The sequence below is a fragment of the Neovison vison genome, chromosome 2, assembly GCF_020171115.1.
Source record: "Neovison vison isolate M4711 chromosome 2, ASM_NN_V1, whole genome shotgun sequence".
In the NCBI taxonomy this organism is placed as follows: domain Eukaryota; kingdom Metazoa; phylum Chordata; class Mammalia; order Carnivora; family Mustelidae; genus Neogale; species Neogale vison.
The window spans coordinates 167,973,528-167,995,897 of record NC_058092.1 but is presented as its reverse complement, the minus strand read 5'-3'; the positions used below and the strand labels follow the sequence as shown (position 1 = coordinate 167,995,897).

The 22,370-nt window shown below is 39.4% G+C and overlaps 1 protein-coding gene across 3 annotated transcripts in view; it reads right to left on the bottom strand.

Annotated features, from left to right (window-relative positions):
* Positions 1-5,008: 5,008 nt before the first annotated feature.
* The window catches only part of PRKG1 (protein kinase cGMP-dependent 1), a 1,249,306-nt gene continuing 1,231,944 nt past the window's right edge, over positions 5,009-22,370 (bottom strand). For all 3 annotated transcript variants that reach the window (XM_044239523.1, XM_044239522.1, XM_044239524.1), the window contains 5 exons: positions 21,254-21,417; positions 12,700-12,822; positions 12,554-12,616; positions 11,222-11,288; positions 5,009-9,466 (listed from right to left, as the gene is read on the bottom strand). In XM_044239523.1, coding sequence (XP_044095458.1) covers positions 9,368-9,466; positions 11,222-11,288; positions 12,554-12,616; positions 12,700-12,822; positions 21,254-21,417 — 516 coding nt within the window. In that variant the 3' untranslated portion in view covers positions 5,009-9,367. The remainder of the gene's footprint in view (positions 9,467-11,221; positions 11,289-12,553; positions 12,617-12,699; positions 12,823-21,253; positions 21,418-22,370) is intronic.

The window sequence follows — 22,370 nt, the reverse complement described above, 5'->3', positions numbered from 1 at the left end:
CCTCCTAATTGCAAGAATTGGTAAATTTCAGCCCCTCTGGTTTTCAAATCCAAATTGTATTTTAAGACTTTATTTATTTATTTTACAGAGAGATACGTGAGAGAGAGAACACAGCAGGGGGAGGTGGAGAGGGAGAAGCAGACTCCCCACTGAGCAAGGAGCCTATTGTGGGGCTCAGTCCCAGGACGCTGGGATCATGACCTGAGCTGAAGTTAGATGCTCAACAACTGAGCCACTCAGGCACACTTCAGATCCAAATGTTACGGGAATTTGTGTTCCTCCTCCAGGCTCCCTGGTATGAGAGTGTGTTCTCTCTGCTCTCATTGGGTCTGTGTTGTCTCTCTCTTCCCTGGGGAGTCCTGTGGTCTGTTCAGCTCCTGATCATGTGTCTGCTTTTCCTACCATCTTTGATGTGGCACTTTCCCTAAATTTAGCTCTGGAGAGTCTGTTCTGCCAGTCTTCACGTTGTTTTCTGGGGTATTTACACTGACGTGTCTGTTATCTAGTTATATCTTTGGGATGAGGTCAGCTAAGGGTCCTTCTACTCTGCTATCTTTCCTGGAATCTCTGCTCTGATCTTTATTATTTCCGTCCTTCTACTCCTCTTGGACTTTGTTCTTATTTTTTTAGTGTCTTTAGGTGTAAATTTTGATTGCTTATTGAACTTTTTCTTGTTTTCTTGAAGTGGGTCTGTATTGCTATGTACTTCCCTCTTACAACTGCTTTGGCTGTGTCCCAAAGACTTTTGATTGTTGTGTTTTCATTTTCACTTCTCCCCATGAATTATTTTTTTTCTTCTTTGACTGCTTCATTGGCTCACTGGTTTTTTAGTATCCTGTTGTTAACCTCCATGCTTTTGTGCTTTTTTCATTTCTTTTTCTTATTATTTATTTCTGGTTTCATACTGTTGTGGTTGGAAAAGATACATGGCATGATATCAGTCTTAAATTTATTGACGCTTGTTTTACAGCCTAAACTGTGATCTCTTCTGGAGAATGTTTCATGTACATTTGAAAAGAATGTGCATTCTACTGTTTTGGGATGACATGTTTTGTGTATATGTATTATGTCCATCTGGTCCAATGTGTCAGTCAAAGACACTGTTTCCTTGTTGATTTTCTGCCTGGATGATATATCTATTGATGTAAATGAGGTTATAGTTCCTACTCCTACTGTATTACTGTCAGTTTCTCTTTTTTTGTCCATTAACATTTGTTTTATGTATTGAGGTGCTCTGGTATTGGGTGCATAGATATTTACAATTATTCTCTTGTTGGATTGATCATTATTATTATGTAATGTACTTCTTTGTCTCTTATTACAATTTTGTTTTAAAGTCTGTTTTGTCTGATGTAATATTGGTATGCTGGCTTTTTTGGTTAGTTTTCCTTTGCATTGTTAAATTTTTTCCATCCCTTCCCTTTCAGTCTGTAGGTGTTTTTAGATCTAAAGTGTGTCTCATGTAGGCACCATATAGATGAGTCTTGTTTTATCTGTTCCACCACCTTATTATGTCTTTTGATTAGAGCTTTTAGGCCATTTACATTTAAAGCATTATTGATATGTATGTACCTGGTGTCATGTTGTTATTTGCTTTCTGCTTGTTTCTATAGTTCTTCTTTCTTTGTGACTGATAAGTTTTTATAGTGCTATCTTGCCTTTCTTTCTTTTCATTTTTTTGTGTATCTTTTATAGGTTTTGTGATTTGTGAGTTCATATATAATCTAAGTAAACAGCCCTCTATATTTGGTCATTTAAGTTCAAACACATTCTAAAAAGAAAGGGAGGGGACTTTCTTTTTTGCTCCCTCTTCTACATTTTATGTATATGCTGTCATTTTTTTTTAATAATTTTTTTTTTTGGTCTTATGGTCATTTCTTTTCTACTCAAAGAATTCCCATTAACATTTATCATAATTCTTGTTTAGTGGTGATAAACCCCTTTATCTTTTGTCTGAGAAGCTCTTTGTCTTCAAATCTGAACGAGAAACCTTGGTGGGTAAAATATTTTTAGTTGTAATTTTTTGGTTTTGTTTTGTTTTCCTTTCAGCACTTTGAATATTACATGCCACTCCCTTCTGGCCTGCAAGGTTTTTACTGAAAAAAAAAAAAAAAAAGAACAGCGGATAGCCTTATCTGTTTTCATTTGTAGATAATGTTTTGCTTCTGTCTTGATGCTTTTAAAATTCTCTCTTTATCTTTAGGCTTTGACATTTTAATGATCATGTGCTGTGGTGTGGACCTCCTTGGGTTCATCTTGTTTGGAACTCTTGGTGCTTCTTGGGCCTGGATGTTTATTTCCTTCCCTGGATTAGGGAAGTTTTAGCAATTATTTCTATAAATAAGTATTCCATCCTTTATTCTCATCATCTTTTGGGATCCCTATAATGTAAGTGTATGTTTACTTGCTGTTGTTCAAGAGACCCCTTAAGCTATTCTCACTTCTAAAATTTTAATGGCTTTTTGCTGTTTTACTGAGTGCTTTTTATTATCCTTGCTTAAAGACTGCTGGTAAATTCTTCTGCAACTGTGAATCTGTTGATTCCCTCTAGTGTGTGCTTTTAAAAAATTTCTTTTTTTTTTCTTTTTTGTATTTTGTATCTCTTTATTAAAGGCTTCACTGAGTTCTTCTACTCCTCTTCAGCCCAGTGAGTGTGTCTGTTTGATTTAGCTCCTTTCCTGAACTTTTTTTCTTGTTCTTTCTTTTGGAGCATATCTGTCTGTCTCCCCATTTTGCTTGACTTCTCTGTTTGTTTCTGTGGATTAGGCAGAATAACTACTTCAAAACTTCAAGGAATGGTCTTGTGGAGGCTGTCTTCTATGTAGATTGTGTGTGCTTGGTGGACTTTTTCTGGCTGGCTGGAGTTGTGGCTAGCATGGGCTGGGGATCTGGGGGCTTTCCAGCAGCAGGAACCCTGTCAGGGTAGCTAAAGCCAAGAGGCCGCAGGCTGTGGTGTCCCAGTGTTCTATGCACTGAGGACTCCTGTCCAGGATAGCTGAAGCTAAGATGAGTACAAGTCAGTTGTCCCAGGACACTCTGTGCTTGGGGTGCCTTGGTGGGGTGGCTGGATCTGGGGCAGTGTATAGGCTGGGAGTCTCAGAGCTCTGTGCAGAGAATACCCTGGCAGGGTAGCTACAACTAAGCTACAACTAAGGGGGCAAGCCACAGGCACCTGGGGCTGTACATGAGGTTCATCTTGGCAGGACAGCTGAAGCTGAAGTAGATGTAAACTGGGGTGTTCTGGAACTCTCCACACAGGTGCCCCAAAGAGGCTACTGGAACTGAGGAAGGGAACAGTCTGGGAGGTCCTGGCATGCTCCATGCAGAGGCAGGGGAGCTGGCAAGACAGTCAAAGCTAAAATGGGCATGGGCTGGAATGGCCACTGAGCTCTCTGAGCAAAATACACACTGGCAGGACAGTTGAAGCTGAACTGGGTAGAAGTTGGATTGTCTGAAAGTGTTCAGGGCAGGGAGTGCCCTGGCTGGGCTACTGGAGCCAAGACTAGTGCAGCCAGGTGTCCTGGAGTGTTCCACGCAGGCGTTCCCTGGTGGGGTGGCTGAAACCATGCCCATGACTTTTTCTTTTCCCCTTTTATCTTATAATATTTGAAATGCTTTCCCATCAATGTTTTTTTTCCTATTTCTCTTCCATGGATGTGTATAAATATTTTCACTAAAATATACTAAGGGGCTTATTAAAAATACAGATTTTGGGGCTACCTCAAAATAACTATGGGTGATCCTCGAAATATGTTCTCACCGTATTTCCCAGATGCATATGATGACATTAATGTTTGAAAAACACTGGTCTAGATCATGTGCCCTGAAAGTCTGTCCATTAATTTTTATGAAATTTGTGCCAATCTTTAGAATTAGTAGGCATGTCTTGTTTACTTTTTCTTTCTTCTTTCTTTTTTTGGTTTGATTTTATTATTTTTGCATGAGGTTGAGATTAATCTGTCAGTTATATGGATGAATTTGTGTTTTGCCCCCTAGACTCCTCCTGGGTGAAACCCACAGTTGTAATAGGTAAACATTACTGTTTTAGCAATTTATGGGCCTTGTGAGTTGGAAAGAAGTATGGAATGCAGAGAGAAACTCTAAATAGGGCTCTCAGAAAAAAAAACAAAAAACAAACCACATTAGTGTGGTGGTGCTTCTGTGTTACATGCATTACACATCTAGGGCTATTCCTGAGAATCTGAGGGGTTGATTTTCAAGCATTGGTTCAGTTCTCTTTCCAGGAGACGTGAAATTATTGGATGTGCAGTAGTCACATAGTATTTTTTTAAAGTTGTTTATTGGTTCTGTCTGGTGAAGATAACTGGATTATTTCTAGTTTTCACTGGAAATGAGTTTTCAACTCACCATTTCTGGTGATGGGATGTCAACAGGACAATCAGATTAAGGAAATCTTTATATGGCAGTCAATTTTAACTTGTATTCTGTTCAGGGCAGGGAGGAACAAAGAGGTAGAGGAGTATGTTTTCCAGGGTTTTGAAGAATTGAACTTGTTGCCAGCATAGTGTTTTCTAAATATATATTCTTTATGAATAGAAAACATAACAGAGGTATCAGGTAAATAAACCTTAGACAAGGATTCATGATGGTGCTTTCCACATAAAATAATTCTCTCGTAGCCCACAGCCTTATACAAGAATTGTCTTTTTGATTGTTTGCTTGGTTCAGAATTTGATAAGGGGTGGCCCAAGGAAGGAGTGGGTGGTGGTGGGTAGCAATTGTGAGGCACAGAGCACTGCTAAGGCTGGGGTTTTCTGTTCACACTGGGTGGCCTGACATGATCCCTCCCGAATTCTTTAAACCAATTTCCTAAATTAGTTTTACATTGGATCGTAATGCATGAGGTTGTGAAGGACACTTGGGTTATAAGTAAGTTTTACATTGTTTCAGTGACGTTCTCCAGTAGCACTCCAGGGTATTTCCATTCCAGTATGAGAGACATCAGCTATATTCTTGCAGTCTTGTCTGGAATGAAACATCCACCAAGTTCAAAAGTAATTATTTTTTTTTTTATTTCAACTCTATAAAGTATACAACAGGCACTCGGCAATAACAGCTGCAGGAAAAATACAGAGCAAATCAAAGCAGATTAATTTTATGAAAAAGTTTTTAATCTACATCAAAAGAGTGCAAGTGGTCAATGACCATTTGATGACAGTTGTTGCATTCTGACTAACAAAGGACTCTTTCATGTAGAACAAATTGTAAGAGGACAATCAACCATAGCTGTAAGAATACAAAAGAACTGACCGGTTGTAAAAACATCATACCATGAAATAAATTGGATAGATGATGCTTGAAGAAATGTCCCTTTCCTCGGAAAGCCCAAACCTCTGAGTCATGGTCAAGGTCCCAGAGCTCTGTTAATTCAGGGGCAGATAAAGAGGAGGGCTAACAACACACTTCCAATGTTTATCTTGCCTGGTCTGTTGAAAACTTGCCTCATAAATGATTTGCATATACAAGAACTCAGAAAGCATCCTGTTTTGTTGAGGAGTGCACCAAGGTACATGTTCATCATTGGTTTCATAACGAGGTGTGGTTAGCAGTCACTTCCCAATTTTTCTTTTGATTTGGATAGTTGGTAATGGAGTCTATAAAATGAGACGTTAGAACTTGACTGCACTAAGTGGTTTTTTGTTTTGTTTTTAACTGAATCTGCACAGCTTAGCAAAACAGGAATACCTGTATACAGACTGATAGTATGTCATATATTAATTTGACCTGCACATACATTTATACATTTCACAGAAATGACGCTGTATCTCAGTAACAGATACACAGCTCTGGTACGTGTAACAGAAATAAGAGAACAACTTCATCATTTCTGTAATTCATCAATATTATATAATAAAGGCTTATAAATTGTTAGCAGAAAGAACTGTAAAACGCAGCAAGCTAAGAAAGGACAACATTTTGAGGTGTATTTGTCTTTGTCATGCAGCATAACACCAAATTTGTTTTTTAATAGGATGCCATGAATTTAAGGCACTTGCAACAATGCCAGATAGCCAGGTCATGTTCTAAACTATGGAACAGATGAAACCGTACAGTTGACATAATTTTCAATAATACTGACAATTATGACATTAATTCAAGTCTACTTGGACCTAAAAACATTATTCAATACAAAGGAAATGAAATAATAATGCTGTGAAACACTAAAAAAAGTTATATGTACCACAAAATATCACACAAAAATATCTATTTACATAAATATTTGTCTGTGGTCCTATTGTGAAAGAAAACATCATTATGGATAATGCACAGATCACCTCTACCGTATGAAATCAGTTCTAATATCCTCATTTTCAGTATGGTAGCTGACTTCTTTAAAATTTCAGTTTACCATCAGTTCCATCATGTAGAAATGAAATGAGAAAAATTCAGTAGCTGAATTTAAATATTACACATGTGTGATTCACATGCATATCCCATAATTTTAAGTAAAAAAAAAATGTGACTCGTAAAGAATGGAATCAAAAGAAATTTGTTTTCAATGCCATGTGGATCTGATTTATATGTGAGTAACAAAGAAGATACGAACATAAAGGTCATTTATAGCAAATTTCCAGAAATCATATTCTCTAACGTGTTCAGTTTAACTCAGATATCATGATGTTCCTTTCCTTGGCAGTTTTCAGTTTTCCTGTGTATCAAGAGGCACAGAAAGCCCTTATTTCCCATACTCAAAGTATTAACAAGAAAGTCAGTTAGCAAATCAAACAAGTTGGCACTATTCTAACTTATCCAGATGTTCTTTAGTGTAAGAAAAGAGAGGGGTGTGAACAGTTCAGAAATAAAGTGAGATGCGCTTTCCAAAGCTGACCATGAATTTTAGCCCTAGTGTCTTCATTAAGACAAGATTTAAATCCTTAAATTTCAATGCTGAAGATTAGAGGACTGTTTTCTCTTAGCAGTTTGTGGAAGATGTAGTTCACCTTTTTTGGTTAATTGCTGTAGACCTCCTAATGCAATGCCACCGGGACGATATAACGGAGCTGTGCTAACAGGTGGGAAAACTGACAGTTCCATTGAGCTGGATGCTACGTCTTCATTCCTCAGAGAACTTGTACACAGTGTTGTCTTAGACGTGAACCACAGCAAGTGCTAGGCTCTGGTGCTGCTGGGGCATTTGAAAAATTGCAGGAGCAGATTCTCTTAGTGACCACATAGTATTCTAGCAAAACTTTAGTGTGCCTAAACCTCTTTTAACAAAAATCACTGAACAGTGACCATGATGTTGGAATTATATGCTTTTAAAAGCCCAGATAAAAGCAGGATAAAATTTCTGAAATAGCATTCATAGCTGGATTTTAGGTTGGTAGGTTTACTTTTATATTCTGAAATCTGTTGAAGGATGTGGGTATCTTGGGGAATAAATTGATCTTAAGCAATTATTTGTAAGGAAGAGAAAACACTAACACAAGAATTTAACAGTAACATCTTGGGATCAAACTTTTAATGTAACTCTATTCTGATAGTATGTAGTATGCTTTTAGTATTTTTACTCCCCAAATGTTAGATTATGTTTGGATACCATATTCTAAAGTAGTCTTGGTATGAAAAATTCAAACAGAAATCATAATATATGCCTTCCTGGGTATGGTATGATGACCTGTGTGGACATACATTTTTGCAGAAATGCTTATGTTTCATTAACTTATAAAAACACCTTATACTGGAAAAAAGCAACCTTCAATTTAATACACCAAATTCACACACTGTTCCAAATCAGTGCTCATAAGAGTATACATTCGTTTCCTCAGGTAGAACGCCACTTGTCCAGGAAAAGCTTCCAGAATGGTCCACTACCTAGGATAGCTAATTGTAGTCAGCTTGCCTGCCAACAAAGGACTTAGTTTCAACTGCTGTTTCTTTACCCCTCATGAAAAAAGCAGGTAAGTTTTGTATGTTCAAATGCATTTCAGGATTGCAATAATTTCTGCCCTACTTAGCTAAAGCTTCTGTTTGAGAAAGCAGGGTCCTATTTTCAACTCCCTTCCCACTCTCACACGTGCATGAACTTACACTGGCTGATTCACCAAAAAGTCATCAACACCTGGCTAGGTCCAGTCCCATTCCCTGACGTGGCAGAAGCAAGCTTTCCCATATGGTGAATCTCAGTGATTTTTGTGCTTTCCTCCTCTTCCTGGTTCAGGACTAAGACAAGAAGCCAGCTGAATGGGTTTTAATCCCCTTTCCCCCTCAAACCTAGGCCATGTTGTATAAGTGAAATCTGATGGGAGTTTGGTTGGTAAATGTAGTGAAGAATGCTTGGGTCTCTGGCTACACAGGTGATGATTAGAATTTGTGTTGTCTTCTCAGACACGGACATTTACAGATGAAAGATATACATAGCACCTAGATAGTTTATTTTTATTTTTGGATGGATCTTAGTCCCTCTCCACCCCACCCTGCCCCCACCCCCAAGGGTTTCTTTTTATAAAAGGGAATATTTTAAACCTCAGTCTGAGGGCATGTTAGGTAATAAATAAAAATCAGTTGGCTGCTAGTCGTTTATTTCCAGGACCATCTCGAAGCACAGTATTTTAAAAAGATATGAAATGGTTTGTGAGTTGTTTTTTCCACTCTGTCATGCCAATTAGTCAAAAAAAGAAACAAATATCATGCATGTTTTTTTTTTTCAATCCTCATTGAAAACGCATATATGCCTGCTATGAGAGTCCTCAGCAGAATCTATAGCAGTTGTGCTTTTGATCGTATCAATTTTTAAAATCTGTCGGAAAGGAAAGGTAACATTCAGTCTCGTCATCAGCACAGCTGGGAAATTAAATCAGGAAACTTCTAGCACTGGTTTGACATGACCTCTTGACCAACAGACGCGTGGCCCTCTTCCGTGCGGTGTAGACACCGGCTTGCGTGAATGTATCCTCCGACCTCCCCGGAAGGAAAGGAAGAGCCCTGATTTTGTACCACGGTCATCTATCGTACCCACTATAGTATTTTCTGATCTTCCTGATAATTCTAGCAAGGTCCAGACTCTTTGACTAGATTGACGTGTTTCTGACAGTCTTTCAAAGTATAGTCAGAGCAAAGCAAGGTCATCGCAACACTAGAAGACATCTCGTTACTGGGGTGAAAGGCTTTGCTTCAGGACCACCATGTCAACTGCTATTTGGAGGATCCAACAGAAAACATGTAAAGAGCACTACTGTCATCTAAGCAAGAAGTCCTAATGCCACTGTAGTTACCGGAGCAGCATCGATCAAAGGCATCATGGTGACCCCGAGCACTAATCTTCTCTCCGTCCCTCAGGTTTGCTGGCAGCTGTGTCTCAGGAAAAGCTGACTTCAGCAAGGCAGAAGCAGGTAAGAGAAATACATTAGAAGTCTATGTCCCATCCCGAGTTGTCATCAGGGGGCGGCTCGTCATTGTCCTCAGGGAAACTGTCGAAATTGCTTGTGTCTGTGGGTGATGCCACCTGCCGGTGAGAGGAGGGACAGGGAGAGGATTTCTGCATTGGGGAGTCAAATGCCAAGCGGAGTCTTACAAAGCATTCTTTCTTCATTCCCCAATCAACAGCTATTTTTTTAAGCGTCTACTAGGTACAGGTTTTGTGCTTTGCGTTGGTGGGGGAGGGGCACAGTGCTGACTAAAACCAGACATGGCTCTTATCGTCATGAAGTTTCTACTCTAGCAGAGGGTACACTGTAAGATTAAAACAGAATCTACAGCTGATTAGAAAGTTTGGTTACTGCTACGAAGAAAAATGATTATAAGAGGGATGATGGAAAGCCGCTTTGAGAAAATTTTATTTTAAAACTAAGTATTGGGTTCGATTTTTGCCCATGCAAAGGTCCTGAGGTGAGAGACAGGGCTTTGTGCTGTGATGTAATCAAAGAAGGCCAGCGTGGCTGCCGTATAGGAGAGGAGAGTACTTGAGTGAGAAGTACGAGAAATCAGGTCATGCAGAGCCCTGTAGGCTATCTTAAGGCTTTTGTGTAATTCAAGGGTACTAAAAAGCCATTCCTAAACTTGAGCAGATTACTGGGTAAAGGCCCTTCTGGAGAACATCTGTAAAAGCAATCCACGCTTTAGTTTCCCTCATATTCTAGGATATTTACAACCATGTATATATTAATAGTGAATGAAATATATATGGGTATAATCCATAAATATATACTGTTCAGTAAGGCTTACTATTTACCCTCCAAGTTTCTTATTCTATTTTTGTTCTAAAAAAAACCCAAAACTTCAGGTATGCCATTAGTAACTGTCATGAGAAGTATGGTAATGGAATTTGTTTTGCTTGTGTTATCGCAGAAATAAAACTTAAAAGTAGGGAAAACATTTCTGTATAAAGAGCAGTCTTGAGTTAGTCCCAGAAAAAGGGAGTCAAGACCTGAATAGCTCAGGACAGCAAAGCAACCCCCTGCCTCTTTGTTAAGATACAAGACCTTTCATCAGACAGATTTATTTTATTAAAAAATACTTGATCACCCTTGGTGGGTTGCTATTTAACAAAACACCTGACGTGCAAAAAAGACAGTTAAGGAAAGAGAATCCTTTTCTTTCGGAGCCTCATGAAAGAGTAGATGAACACAGTACTGCCTGGGAGTACTTGGAAGTGAGCTGGGAGCATGAAAGAAACATTATTGGCCAGGAATCCGTAGCTGCTGAAAACAGAGTGCACAGGAATGCTCCGAGTGGCTTTTATGGGCTAGGCTCTTGGGGACAGAGCAAGATAGGGCATAAACTGGGATCATAAAGACAGAATAACAGCCCATTGCCCTAATTCACCCACATGGACTCTTGTATACACTAAACTGGTCATAATTCATGAGTAGTCCTAATGCGTGAGTAGTCCTAATGTATTCTTGGGCAATAATGTATGAAGTTCAGATATTCTGGAAAAAGAAAACAAAAAAGGAAACTGGTTGCTGGATACCCGTTATGTTCTTCTGTCTCCATCAGTGCATACTGAACACTTACTGTACTGCAAGCCCATTTTTAGCCACAAAGAAATTAGAATGAATAGTTTAGAAAGATAATGGCAAAGTATATATAAAATGACTATCCCCTAACTGACCTGCATTTAGGCTTGGGTTTTATATACGACTATTCTAAGATGGTACTTCTCCTGTAGTTTATTTAATCTGAACATACAATAAAACTTTAACACTGACATAAACACCGTACATGTGTCACAGAGCTGTAAGTTGGATCCTGTACTTACACTTGGTATTATGGGCGGTGTCAAGGTCCCTTTTCTTAAGCCTTCCCAGTTAAAGCCCTCAAACCATCTAGGAAAGGAAAAAAAGAAAAGGCAGCTAGTTAAAGTCATTTTTCTTCAGCTAAAACTTCATTGCAACAAACGTGATAGAAAGGAACTAGGCAAACATTTTCCACGTGACAAGAATGTGTTCTCTTTAATTGCAAATTTTTCTGCTCAGGGTTTTTAAAATATGTCTTCCATACAGTAAGTTAATTCTTGAAATACTGAACACCAATTAGAAAATAACTCCTTTTCCAGGCATTTCAGGCAGAATGTCTGTATGACCTTATTCTTATATTATCATTATAACTTAACAAATGTCATGATCTGCTTGGCCCTGAGCTTTATAGGACATTTGATTTTAAGGCTGTGGAACCAGGGCATGAAAAGTCAGGATAGAAAATTATCCTTTTAGCTTTGTACTGATTCTGTGGGTGGCCTCAGTTAATTAACCTTTCCACATCACTGTATGAGGTCTAACTCTGACTTGGCACTTTTTTTGCATGTTTGTAGAAAATTAAATATGCAATACTAGGGTCATAACAATTCCTAATGAAATGGCAACACATTTAATTAAAATAGACTGAAGGTATTTTGTGTAGTTTTTCCTGTGAAAATGCGGACCAGACAATGCTAAGGTTTTTGGTTCTGTTCTGTCTTTAAAGTAGCAAATGCTTACACTAAATTCTTAGGCGTTTTAGATATTTTGATACGTAAGTTCACCTGGTATGTGAATTTCTTGTGAGGGTTGCAAAAACAGACTCATTAAAAAAAAAAAACAATTTGGTCTTAGTTTAGCAATCAAATATCCAATTAACTAGGTAAGGTTTAATATTTAAGATGTTGCTCTGGTTTAAAAAAAACAACAACAACACTGTTTTTGTTTTTTGTTTTCTTTATCATCTACTTAGGAAGTGGTGGGAAAAATATATTCCAGTTTTAGTCTGGGAAATGAGGTATAATATGGTAGAGGACTTTTGTTTTTGATATCCTGGTAGAGAGGAGAATCCCAGAATTAAAAGCACACATTTCCTCTTTGAGCTAGAGAGGAAAAATGCCCATTAGTGTGAGTTGGGAGAAACTGACTTCAGTGAACCGGTCGCTTAGTATGGCTTGGGGTCGTGTGTGTCCCTGAGATATAGCAGAAGGGCCTTAGGTCAGAAGGCTAACTGGACTGATGTCCCCTTGGGTGTTCCCATAGGCTAAGTGCACCCATCACCCAGCATGAGGGGAGTGGGTACCTGTTTTGCTTTCTGGACCCTCCACAGAAAGGGACGAGAAAAGAATACTTACTTGTGCTTCTGAATGTCTTTCACGCCATTTTTCAAATTCCCTAATCTTTCTGATGGGTTATCCCTAGAAAGAAAATAAGAACTGTAAGGAATCTAATCACTTCCGAATTAGGATCCTTTCAAAAGCTATGGGGCTGAAATGCTTACCTGCATAGTTTTTTAATTAAATTAGCAGCATTTTTGGCAATCTTCTTTGGAAATTCTATCATGTCAATCCCCCTCAATATGATGTTATATGTTTTCATAGGATCTGGGCCTGAGAAAGGTGGGCTGTGAGAGAAATGAAAAGAGAATCACTTTGGTTTTCTAAACAAGAAGTCTTGAATTGTTATAACTTCACAGAACATCTATTCTTATCTGGAGACACACCTGAGTAGTGGTAACGAAATGATGCTGGATTAATAGCAAAACAGGATGGAAACCTTTTCAAGGAAATCACTTAGCAAAACCATCCTGGATCAAGTTTGTCTGTTGTCTTTTTAGGGCAGGTGCGGGACCCCTCTTGCTGTCCTTGGCCATTCAAGATGCTTCTTCCACTTTCTAGCTCTTTCCCTGCCCTTGATTACACCTGAGATGAAGTCCAAAATCACTAGAATGCCCCAAGGACATCAGTGATAGGACACCATCTCCTGCCAATACTATCACTCACTGGTCACGGAACTGATGCCATGACCTCTATCAACCAACATAAAGTTTAAATTCAAGGATTCGATTCAGTTGTTGCATTTAAAAAAAAAAGATTTTATTTTTTTAATGTAATCTCTGCACCCAACGTGGGGCTTGAACTCACAACCCTGAGGTCAAGCGTTGTATTGCTCCACTGACCGAGCCAGCCAGGCACCCCTTGAATTTAAACTTGTGGCCTGCCATGCTCTCTGACACACCCTTTATGCCACTTTCTATGCTTTGTGTCTGTCTTCTTTCCAGACTCAGTCTTGTTCTCAGTCTTGCAGTGTTCCCAGAGTGCAGGAGAATGCCCAGCACAGAGCATGTGATCGGTGATCTGCTGACTGAGTCCTTCTGCAGAGGAATGCTCCTCCTACCTTCTCCTCCCGGTCATCAGTCCTCAGTGGATAACCTGACCCAAGGCATCCTTATTAGGAGGCCCCATGAGCTAGACCAATCCACGGAGGGTAGCTTTGGGCCAGGCTCAGGGAACACAGAGATGAAAAAGACCCCTCCTTCCATCAAAGTGATGCACCAGGACAAATAATTGCTTTGGAAATTGTTCTCCTAATACCGGATTCATGTCTCTCTCGAGGATTATTTTTGCCCATCACATTCACCAAGAGCAGTTCAAATTATTTCCTTTGAAGGAGCAGGCTCCAAACAAGGAAGGACCCCAGCACAAGTGTTCCTGGGGATGTTAGCAGGAGAGCGGCCGTGGCATCTGTGGAGTGCGGCCTCTGCTCTACACCCCTCTGCTCAGCACCTCATACCTTCACAGAAGCCCCACAAGGGACCCGAGGCTTAAAGTCCTAGGTCTCGCTGTCCTTTCCACTACCACTTTCTCTTCAGCAAGCCTTTCTTCCCACAGCCCTCTTACCTGTTCGAACTTCTGAGCTTCCCAGATGTGAATTACTGGAATGCCCTTCCACCCAGCTAGCCTGTCCCTTTCCTAGTTTGCCCTACACAGGACGACTGGCTGCTTATTCCTAAACACGACCACATAGGTTCCTACTCCTTTTCAGAAAATACTCAATGACTGCCTCTGGATGAATTGCAGACTTTCACGTGTAGCCAGCGGTGAGCCTCAAGAGGTGACTCTTACTGACCTCCTATTATTATGAATTTCCTATTGAAGTATAGCTGACACACAGTGTTAATTACTTTCCGGTGTAGAACATAGCGATTGCACCAACCCATGCACTACACTGTGCTCGCTGCAAGTGTTGCTGCCATCTGTCCCCACATAGCGCTGTACCACGGACTATATCCCCTGTGCTGTGCCTGCCATCCCGACTTCCTCATTCCATGGCCTGTACCTCCCACACCCCTTCCCTGCTTTTGCCTATCATCCCCCCTGACCCTTCTGGCAACCATCAGTTTGTTCTCCACTGTATTTATGGGTCTGTTTCTGCTCTTTTACTTTCTTTTTTGGTTCCACAGAGAAGTGAAATCAGATGGTATTTGTCTTTGCCTGCCTGCCCTATTTCACATAGCATGATATCCACTAGGTCCATCCATATTATTGCAAATGGCAAGATCGTATTCTTTTTTATGGCTGAGTAATAGTCCTGTGTGTGTGTATCTGTATCTATCTCATCTTCTTTATCCCTTTATCTATTGACGGACACTTAGGCTACCTTCCTTACTTGGCTAATGGAAATAATGCTGCAGTACACATAGGGGAGCATATATTCTTTTGAATTAGTGTTTTCCTTTTCTTTGGGGAATACCCAGTATGGAATTGAATTGCTTGGTAGTCCTAGTTTTAATTTTTTGAGGAACGTCCATACTGTTTCCCACAGGGGCTGTACCAGTTTGCTTTCCCATCAAACAGTGTATGAGGGTTCCTTTTGCCCTCCACCCTCCCCATCATTTGCTATTTAACCATTCTAACAAGGGGGAGGTGACATCTCATGGTGGTTTGGGTTTGTATTTGAACATCTTTTCATGTGTCTGTTGGCCATATGGATGTATTCTTTGGAATAATCACTATTTAGGTCTTCTGCTCATTTTTAAATTGAATTACTTCTTTAGTACTGAGTTGTAGGAGTTCTTTGTATATTTTGGAATATTAACCCCTAATTGGACATATTATTGGATATATTGCAAATATATCCATTCACTAGGTTGCCTTTGTGTCTTGTTTGCTGTGCAAACGCTTTTAATTTTGGTGTAGTTTATTTTTATCTTTGTTTCCCTTACATTAAAAGACATATCTAGAAAAATGTTGCTAACATGGATGTCAAAAAAATTACTGGCATGTCTGGGAGGCTCAGTTGGTTAATCATCTGCCTTTGGCTCAGGCTGTGATTGTGGGGGTGTGGGATGGAGCCCTAAATTGAGCTCCCTCCTCAGGGGGGAGCCTGGTTCTCCTCCCTCTGCCCCCACTCATTCTTTTTCTCTCAAATAAATAAAATGTTTTTAAAACAAAGATTATTGGTTATGTTTTTTCTTCTAGGAGTCTTATGGCTTCAGGTCTCACATTTAGGTCTTTTATCCATCTTGGGATTATTTTTGTGGGTGGTGTAAGGAAGTGGTCTAATTTCATTCTTTTCCATACAGCTGTCCAGTGTTCCGAAGAGACGATTTTCACCCTATTGTATATTCTTGCCTCCTTTTTTGGAGATAAATTATTCATAAAAGAAATGTTTATTTCTGGGCTCTCTATTCTGTTGCAAAGATCTTGGTATCTGTTTTTGTACCTGTATCATATGGTTTTAAATTCTTTTTTTTCTTTATTATTTATTTGACAGAGAGAGATCACAAGTAGGCAGAGAGGCAGGCAGAGAGAAAGGGGGAAGCAGACCCCCCGCTGAGCAGAGAGCCCAACGTGGGGCTCGATCCCAGGACCCTGGGATCATGACCTGAGCCAAAGGCAGAGGCTTAAACCACTGAGCCAACCAGGCGCCCCGTATCATATGGTTTTGATTACTATTGTTTTGTAGAATATCTTGAAATCTGGGATTGTGATGCCTCCAGCTCTGTTCTTTCTTAAGATCACTTTGGCTATTCAAGGTCTTCTGTAGTTCCATACAGAGTTTAGTATTATTTGTTCTAGTTCTGTGAAACATGCTATTGGCATCTTGATAGGAATTTCACAGAATCTGTAGAGTGCTTTGGATAATATAGACATTTTAACAATATTAATTCTTAATGTCCATGAACATAGAATATCTATTTATTCCAATTTCTTTCATCAATACTTAATAGTTTTTAGAGAACAGGTCTATCACCTCCTTGGCTAAATATATTTTATTTTATTCTTTTTGGTGCAATTGTAAATGGAATTGGCTGTCCTAATTTCTCTGCCACTTTGTTGTTAGTGTCTAGAATCACCAGATTTCTGTATATTAATTTTGTATTCTGTAACTTTACTGAATTCATTTATAACAGTTTTTTGATGGAGTCTTTATGGTTTTCTATGATATAGTATTATATCATCTGCAAATAGTGACAGTTTCGCTACTTCCTTACTAGTCTGGATACATTTTCTTTTCTTTGTCTGATTGCTTCAGCCATGACTTCCATTACTATGTTGAATAAGAGTGTTGAAAATATATTGTTTATGGATCTTAGAGAAAAATCTTGGTTTTAAGCTAGCCTATTGGGACATTATTATGTTAAAGCGTGTTCTTATCTAAACCACTTTGACAGTATTATTGTAAACAGATGTTGAATTCTGTCAAAAGCTTTTCATGGATCCACTGAGATGATCATACGGGTTTTGCCCTTTCTCTTGTTCATCTGATTTATAATGATGATTAATTTGAGACTATTGAAACACTCTTGCAACCCTGGAATAAATTCTACCTAATTTTGGTCAATGATCCTTTTAATGGATTGTTGAATGTGGTTTGCTAATATTTTGTCAAGAATTTTTGCATCCATATTCTTCAGGGATATTGACCTGTAGTTTTCTTTTTTTGGTAGTGTCTTTGGTTTTGGTGTCAGTACAGTGCTGGTCTCATAGAATACACTTGGAAGCTTTCCTTCTATTTTTTTCGTAATTGTTTGGGGGAGATTAGCTTTAACATTCTTTAATGTTGGGTAGATTTCCCTGTGAAGACTTCTATTCCCTGCCTTTTATTTGTTTGTTTTTTTTGTTTACTGATTCAATTTTGTTACTTGTTTTTGTTTGTTCAGATTTCTGTTTCTTCCTGATTTGTTTTGGAAGATTGTATATTTCTAGAAATTTATCCATTTCCTTATATGCTAACAAAGTGGACAATCTAAACTTTTATAGCATTCATACTTTATAACATTTGTATTCCGTTGGTGTCATTTTTTTACTTCCCTTTCCTTTCTGATTTTAATTATTTGGATTTTGGATCCTCTTTTTTCCTACATGAGTCTTGCTAGAGGTTTATTTTTTCAAAAAAACAACTCTTACTTTCATTGATCTTCTGTATTATTATTTCTTCAGTCTTTTTTTCCTGATTTTTATTATTTCCTTCCTTCTAACTTTGGCCTTTGCTTGTTCTTTTTCTAGTTTCTTTAGATGTAAGGTTAGATTGAGAATTTTCTTGTTTCTTGAGGTAATCCTGTGCCCTATAAATTTCCTTCTTAGAACTGCTTTTGTTGCCTCCCAAAGATTTTGGATTGTTGCATTTTCATTTGTCTCCATATATTTTGTTTGTTTCCATGTATTTTTAACAATTTCCTTTTTGATTTCTTCATCAACAAAGTGGTTGTTTAGTAGTACGTTGTTCAGCACGTTTTTGGTTTTTCTCTGTTCCTCTGCATGTTTTTGGTTTTTTTCCAGTTTCTTGTAATTGTAGTTTCATACCATTGTAGTTAAAAAACATGCTTTGTGGCCTCAGTTGTCTCATGTGCACAGGGAAAGAGTATATTCGGCTGCTTTGGGCTGGAATGGTCTGTATATACGTTATATCCATCTAATCCCACATCTTTCAAAGACACGGTCTCCTTATTGATTTCTCTGCCTGGATGGTCTGTCCATTGATGTAAGTGGGGTGTAAATATCCCCTACTGTTATTTTATGACTGTCCATTTCTCCCTTTATGTCTGTTTATACTTGCTGGATAGATGTAGGTGCTCTCATGTTGGGTGGATCAATATTTACAACCATTAGGTCCTCTTGTTGGATCGATCCCTTTCTTACTGTGTAAGATTTGTCTGTTACAGTTTTTTTCAGTCTATTGTATCTGACAGAAGTTCTCCTACTGCAACATTTATTTATTCACTTTGCCTTCCTTTTGCATGGAGTATCTTTTTCCCTATTTTCACTGTCAGTGTGTCTTGAAGTCTGAAGTTTGCCTCCTGCAAGCAGCAGAGGTCTTTTCTTTTTTAGCCATCCCATCATTCTGCGTCTTTGATGGGAGCATTTAGACCATTTACATTTAAAGTCACTATTCGCAGATGTGTACTTACTGCCATTTTTTGTTAGGTGCTTTCTGGTTGTTTCTGTAGTCCTCAGTTTCTTTTTCTCTTCTCTTTCCTTGATGAGTTTCTCTAGTGTTATGTTCGGTCTTTTGCCTATCTTTTATAGTTTTTAGGTTTGTGGTTAACATATCTTACCTATAGGCTATGTTAAGTTGAAGGTGACTTACATTCAAAACATTCTAAAAGAACTTGATTTTTACTCCCTTCCTGCCACTTTGTGTATATGTTGTCATATTTAACGTTTTTTGGATATAGTTGATTTTACTTACTTTTGTCTTCATACTCGCCTTATAAGTCATTGCTCTATTACCTTTACTGTATGTTTGCTTTTATTATAATTTTCTTCTAATTATGGTCTTCTCTCTTCAACTGAAAGAATTCCCTTTAACTTTTTTTTTTAAAAGTAAGGCCTGTTTAATGATGATGAACTCCTTCATTTTGATGGCCTGGGAAACTTTCTCTCTCCTTCAAATCTGAGTGATAAATTTGTTGGTAGTGTATTCTTGGTTGTAGGTATTTTTCCTTTTGGCACTTTGTACCATGCCACTCCCAGATGATTGCAAAATTTCTCCTGAAAAATAAGCTGATAGCTATACATAACTTGGAGTTTCTTTCTGGCTCTTAAAAAAAATTTTTTTTCTCTTTAATCTTTGACAGTTCAAATATTATGAGTCATGGGTTTATCTTGTTTGGAACTTTTTGGGTTTCCTGAATCTGGATGTCTATTTCCTTTTCTAGGTTAGGGAAGTTTTGAGTTATTATTTTTTCAAATATGTAGTCTGCCCTTTTTTTGGCCCCCTCTCTCTTCCCCTTCTGGGACCTAGATAATGGGAAGACTGATATTTTCTAAGATCTCTCTCCCTCTTTTTTTTTTTTTTTGTTTGTTTATTTGTTTCTGTTTCCGTTTCCATTACTCTGTCTTCTAGGTCTCTGATCCATTCTCCTGTCTCTTCTAATTTCCTATTGATACCTTTAGTATATTCTTCATTTACATTACTGTGTTCCTCAACTCTGACTCATTCTTTTTTTCTTGTATGTTAAAGTTCTTACAAAGTTCACCCATGCTTATCTCCATTTCATTTACTTTTTTTTTTTTTTTTGAGTTTTGTGTTGTTCTTTCATTTGCAGTGTATTCCTCTCTTTCCTCCTTTTGCTTGACTTGCTTTGCTTCTAGAATTAGGGAGAACAGCTACTTCTCCACTTGAAGGAATGATCTGGTATATGGTCACCCCTGTGTAGACTGTGTGGCCTGGTGACTTTGGCTGGCTGTACAGAGCTGTAGCTATCCTGTACTTGGGGGCATGGACCATTTTGTTTGGGGCCATCCTCGTAGGATGGTCAGAGCAATGTGGGCAGGGGCAGTCCCAGGGTTCTCCACAGGGAAGATGCCTGGCCAGGACAGCTAGAGCCATGGTAGGCATGGATAGGGGTTATCCTGGCAAGGTAGGGCATGGCTGGAGTGTTCTGGGGTGCTCTACACCTGTTGTACTTCGGTGAGATGGCTGGAGCCATCGTGTCCTGGTGTGTGCCATGCTGGGGCCACACGGGTGGGACCAGCTCCAGTGCCAGGGTTCTGCTCCTCCTCTCTGCACTGTCAAGGTGGTGGGAAAACATAAATAGGGGTGCCTGCTAGCCCCTTCGACCTGTAGGACGTTCCAGCAGCTCTCCTGCCCTTGGGCAGGATTTTAGGGCTGGTCCCTTTATTTGAAGTTGCCCTTTTAAGCCATGACTTTTTTCTTCTGTGCCCAGTGCAGAGGCATCTGTTCCCTGTCCCCCTGTAACTAGGCCTCCTGCAGTTCACCCTATCACCTCTATCTCCCCTGTCATTCTCTAAGTGGCCCCTCTCTATCTTTTGATGTGCAAAAGCCATTCCGTCAGCCCTCAGTTTCCCATTATTATTTTTTACATGAAGCTACTGCCCTCTAGTGGAGGCATGTCTCTGTCTGGACTGTCCTCTCCTTGCTCCTTTGAGCAAGAACCCTTCTTCCTCTAGGACCTGGCTGTGGTCTTGCCTTACTCAACAGCTTCCCCTGAACACACTGAGCCCTCTTTGGAACTCTGTGCTTTATAACGACCCTACTACTACTTGTTGCCTGGTCCTGGCAGGATGGTCTACTGGTTTTTCTTGTCCTTGGGGAGCTGACAATCTGTCTTACACCTGGAAGTAGCCACAGTACCCTTTTTAGTTGTGGATGACTGTAATATTATTACACAGAAGACCTGCAAAGCATTCTCATTTCATGTAGTTGTAACAACATGTCCTCTTATTTCTACGGATAGTTGACCCTAGATATTTTTATAGCACCATCATCTCCCTTGCTCCATTGCTGGCTAAGGGACTGGGCTCGAAGACCTCCTGGAAAGACACAAGATTATTCCACACTGTCATATACATATAAAAATTTAGCAATGATGAGGCCAAAAGTTGGCGTTGAGTTTTTTTGCCCTCATTGGACCCATTTTAGAGTTTTGTTTGATGAACTCTTGGTCACTAGCATAATTCATGGAAGTACTGGAACAAGAAAGAGTGAGATGTGCTGGAAGACAGCCTGAGCAGAGGGACAAAGGCATGTGTGTGTATCTGTGCTCTGGTCTATTTTTACCAGTGGTTCTATGTCAATGCCCATACCTGCCAGTCAGAAGTTCATACATCAGGATTCCCAGTGACCAGTAGTCGGCGGAAATGTCATGGCCTTTGTTCAGGATGATCTCTGGGGCTACGTACTCTGGAGTCCCACAAAAAGTCCACGTTTTCTTTCCAAATCCTATTTTCTTTGCAAAGCCAAAATCAACCTTACAAAGAAAGAGAAACAGGTTATTTCAAGACCCTTACGTGAAGCTGAAAGGCAGTACCGAGCTGCAGTGCACTGCACTGATGAGACAATAAAAACCGAGGCACATTCCTGTGGTCCTGGGCTCTGGAAGGAGTCCTCTCTACTTCAAACGACACAGCCTCCCTCAGGTTCAATAGCAAAAGCTGAAACCTGAGTTGAGGATGAAACTGATATCATCACAGATAAGGGCAAATCTTTCTTTCCAGAAATATTTTCCATCTACTCTTCTTTTCATGCCAAGGGAGGTTGGGCCATAACTCCTTTACTGAAAATGTTTAAAAGACCAGTTGGACCTCCTTGACCAATTTTCCCGAATAGGCAGAATTTCTCCTGCCTTGAGGCGGTTGGGAATGCATTTAGCATTGAGAAGCCACTTGACAGTGGAAGAAGCTGAGGCATAAGCTTCATCCCGGCCCTTGGTAAACACAAACAGGGACAAAATGCAAATGCGTTCTTTGTTTTTTTTCTAGCAACCTTTTGATGGAGGAGCATCAAATGCAGAAAATCTATTTTTTTCTAAAACAATGTGGTTGAGAATAGAAATCATTAACTGCCCTTGATTTGATTTCTTTGAAAACCACGGGCTGAATGGAAATTCCAAGAGTTTGAATATAGAGTCAGGCACTGGCAGATGCAATGGCCATAAAAACTGTACATTTTATAATAAGAGAACTTCTGTCCTGTGTAAGTCTTTAGAGGGCTTGACCAATGTTATTATTATGAAGATCACTACTATTATTATACTTAAAATGGCCCGGATAACATCACCTACCAAGCCCACCCCCCTCCCATAAGATTATACATAAACCAGGGAGCCTGGGTGGCTCAGTCAGTTTAGAGGCTGTGTTAGGCTCAGGTCATGAACCCAGCAGCCTGAGATCCAGTCCTCCTGTGGGCTCCTTGCTCAGTGGG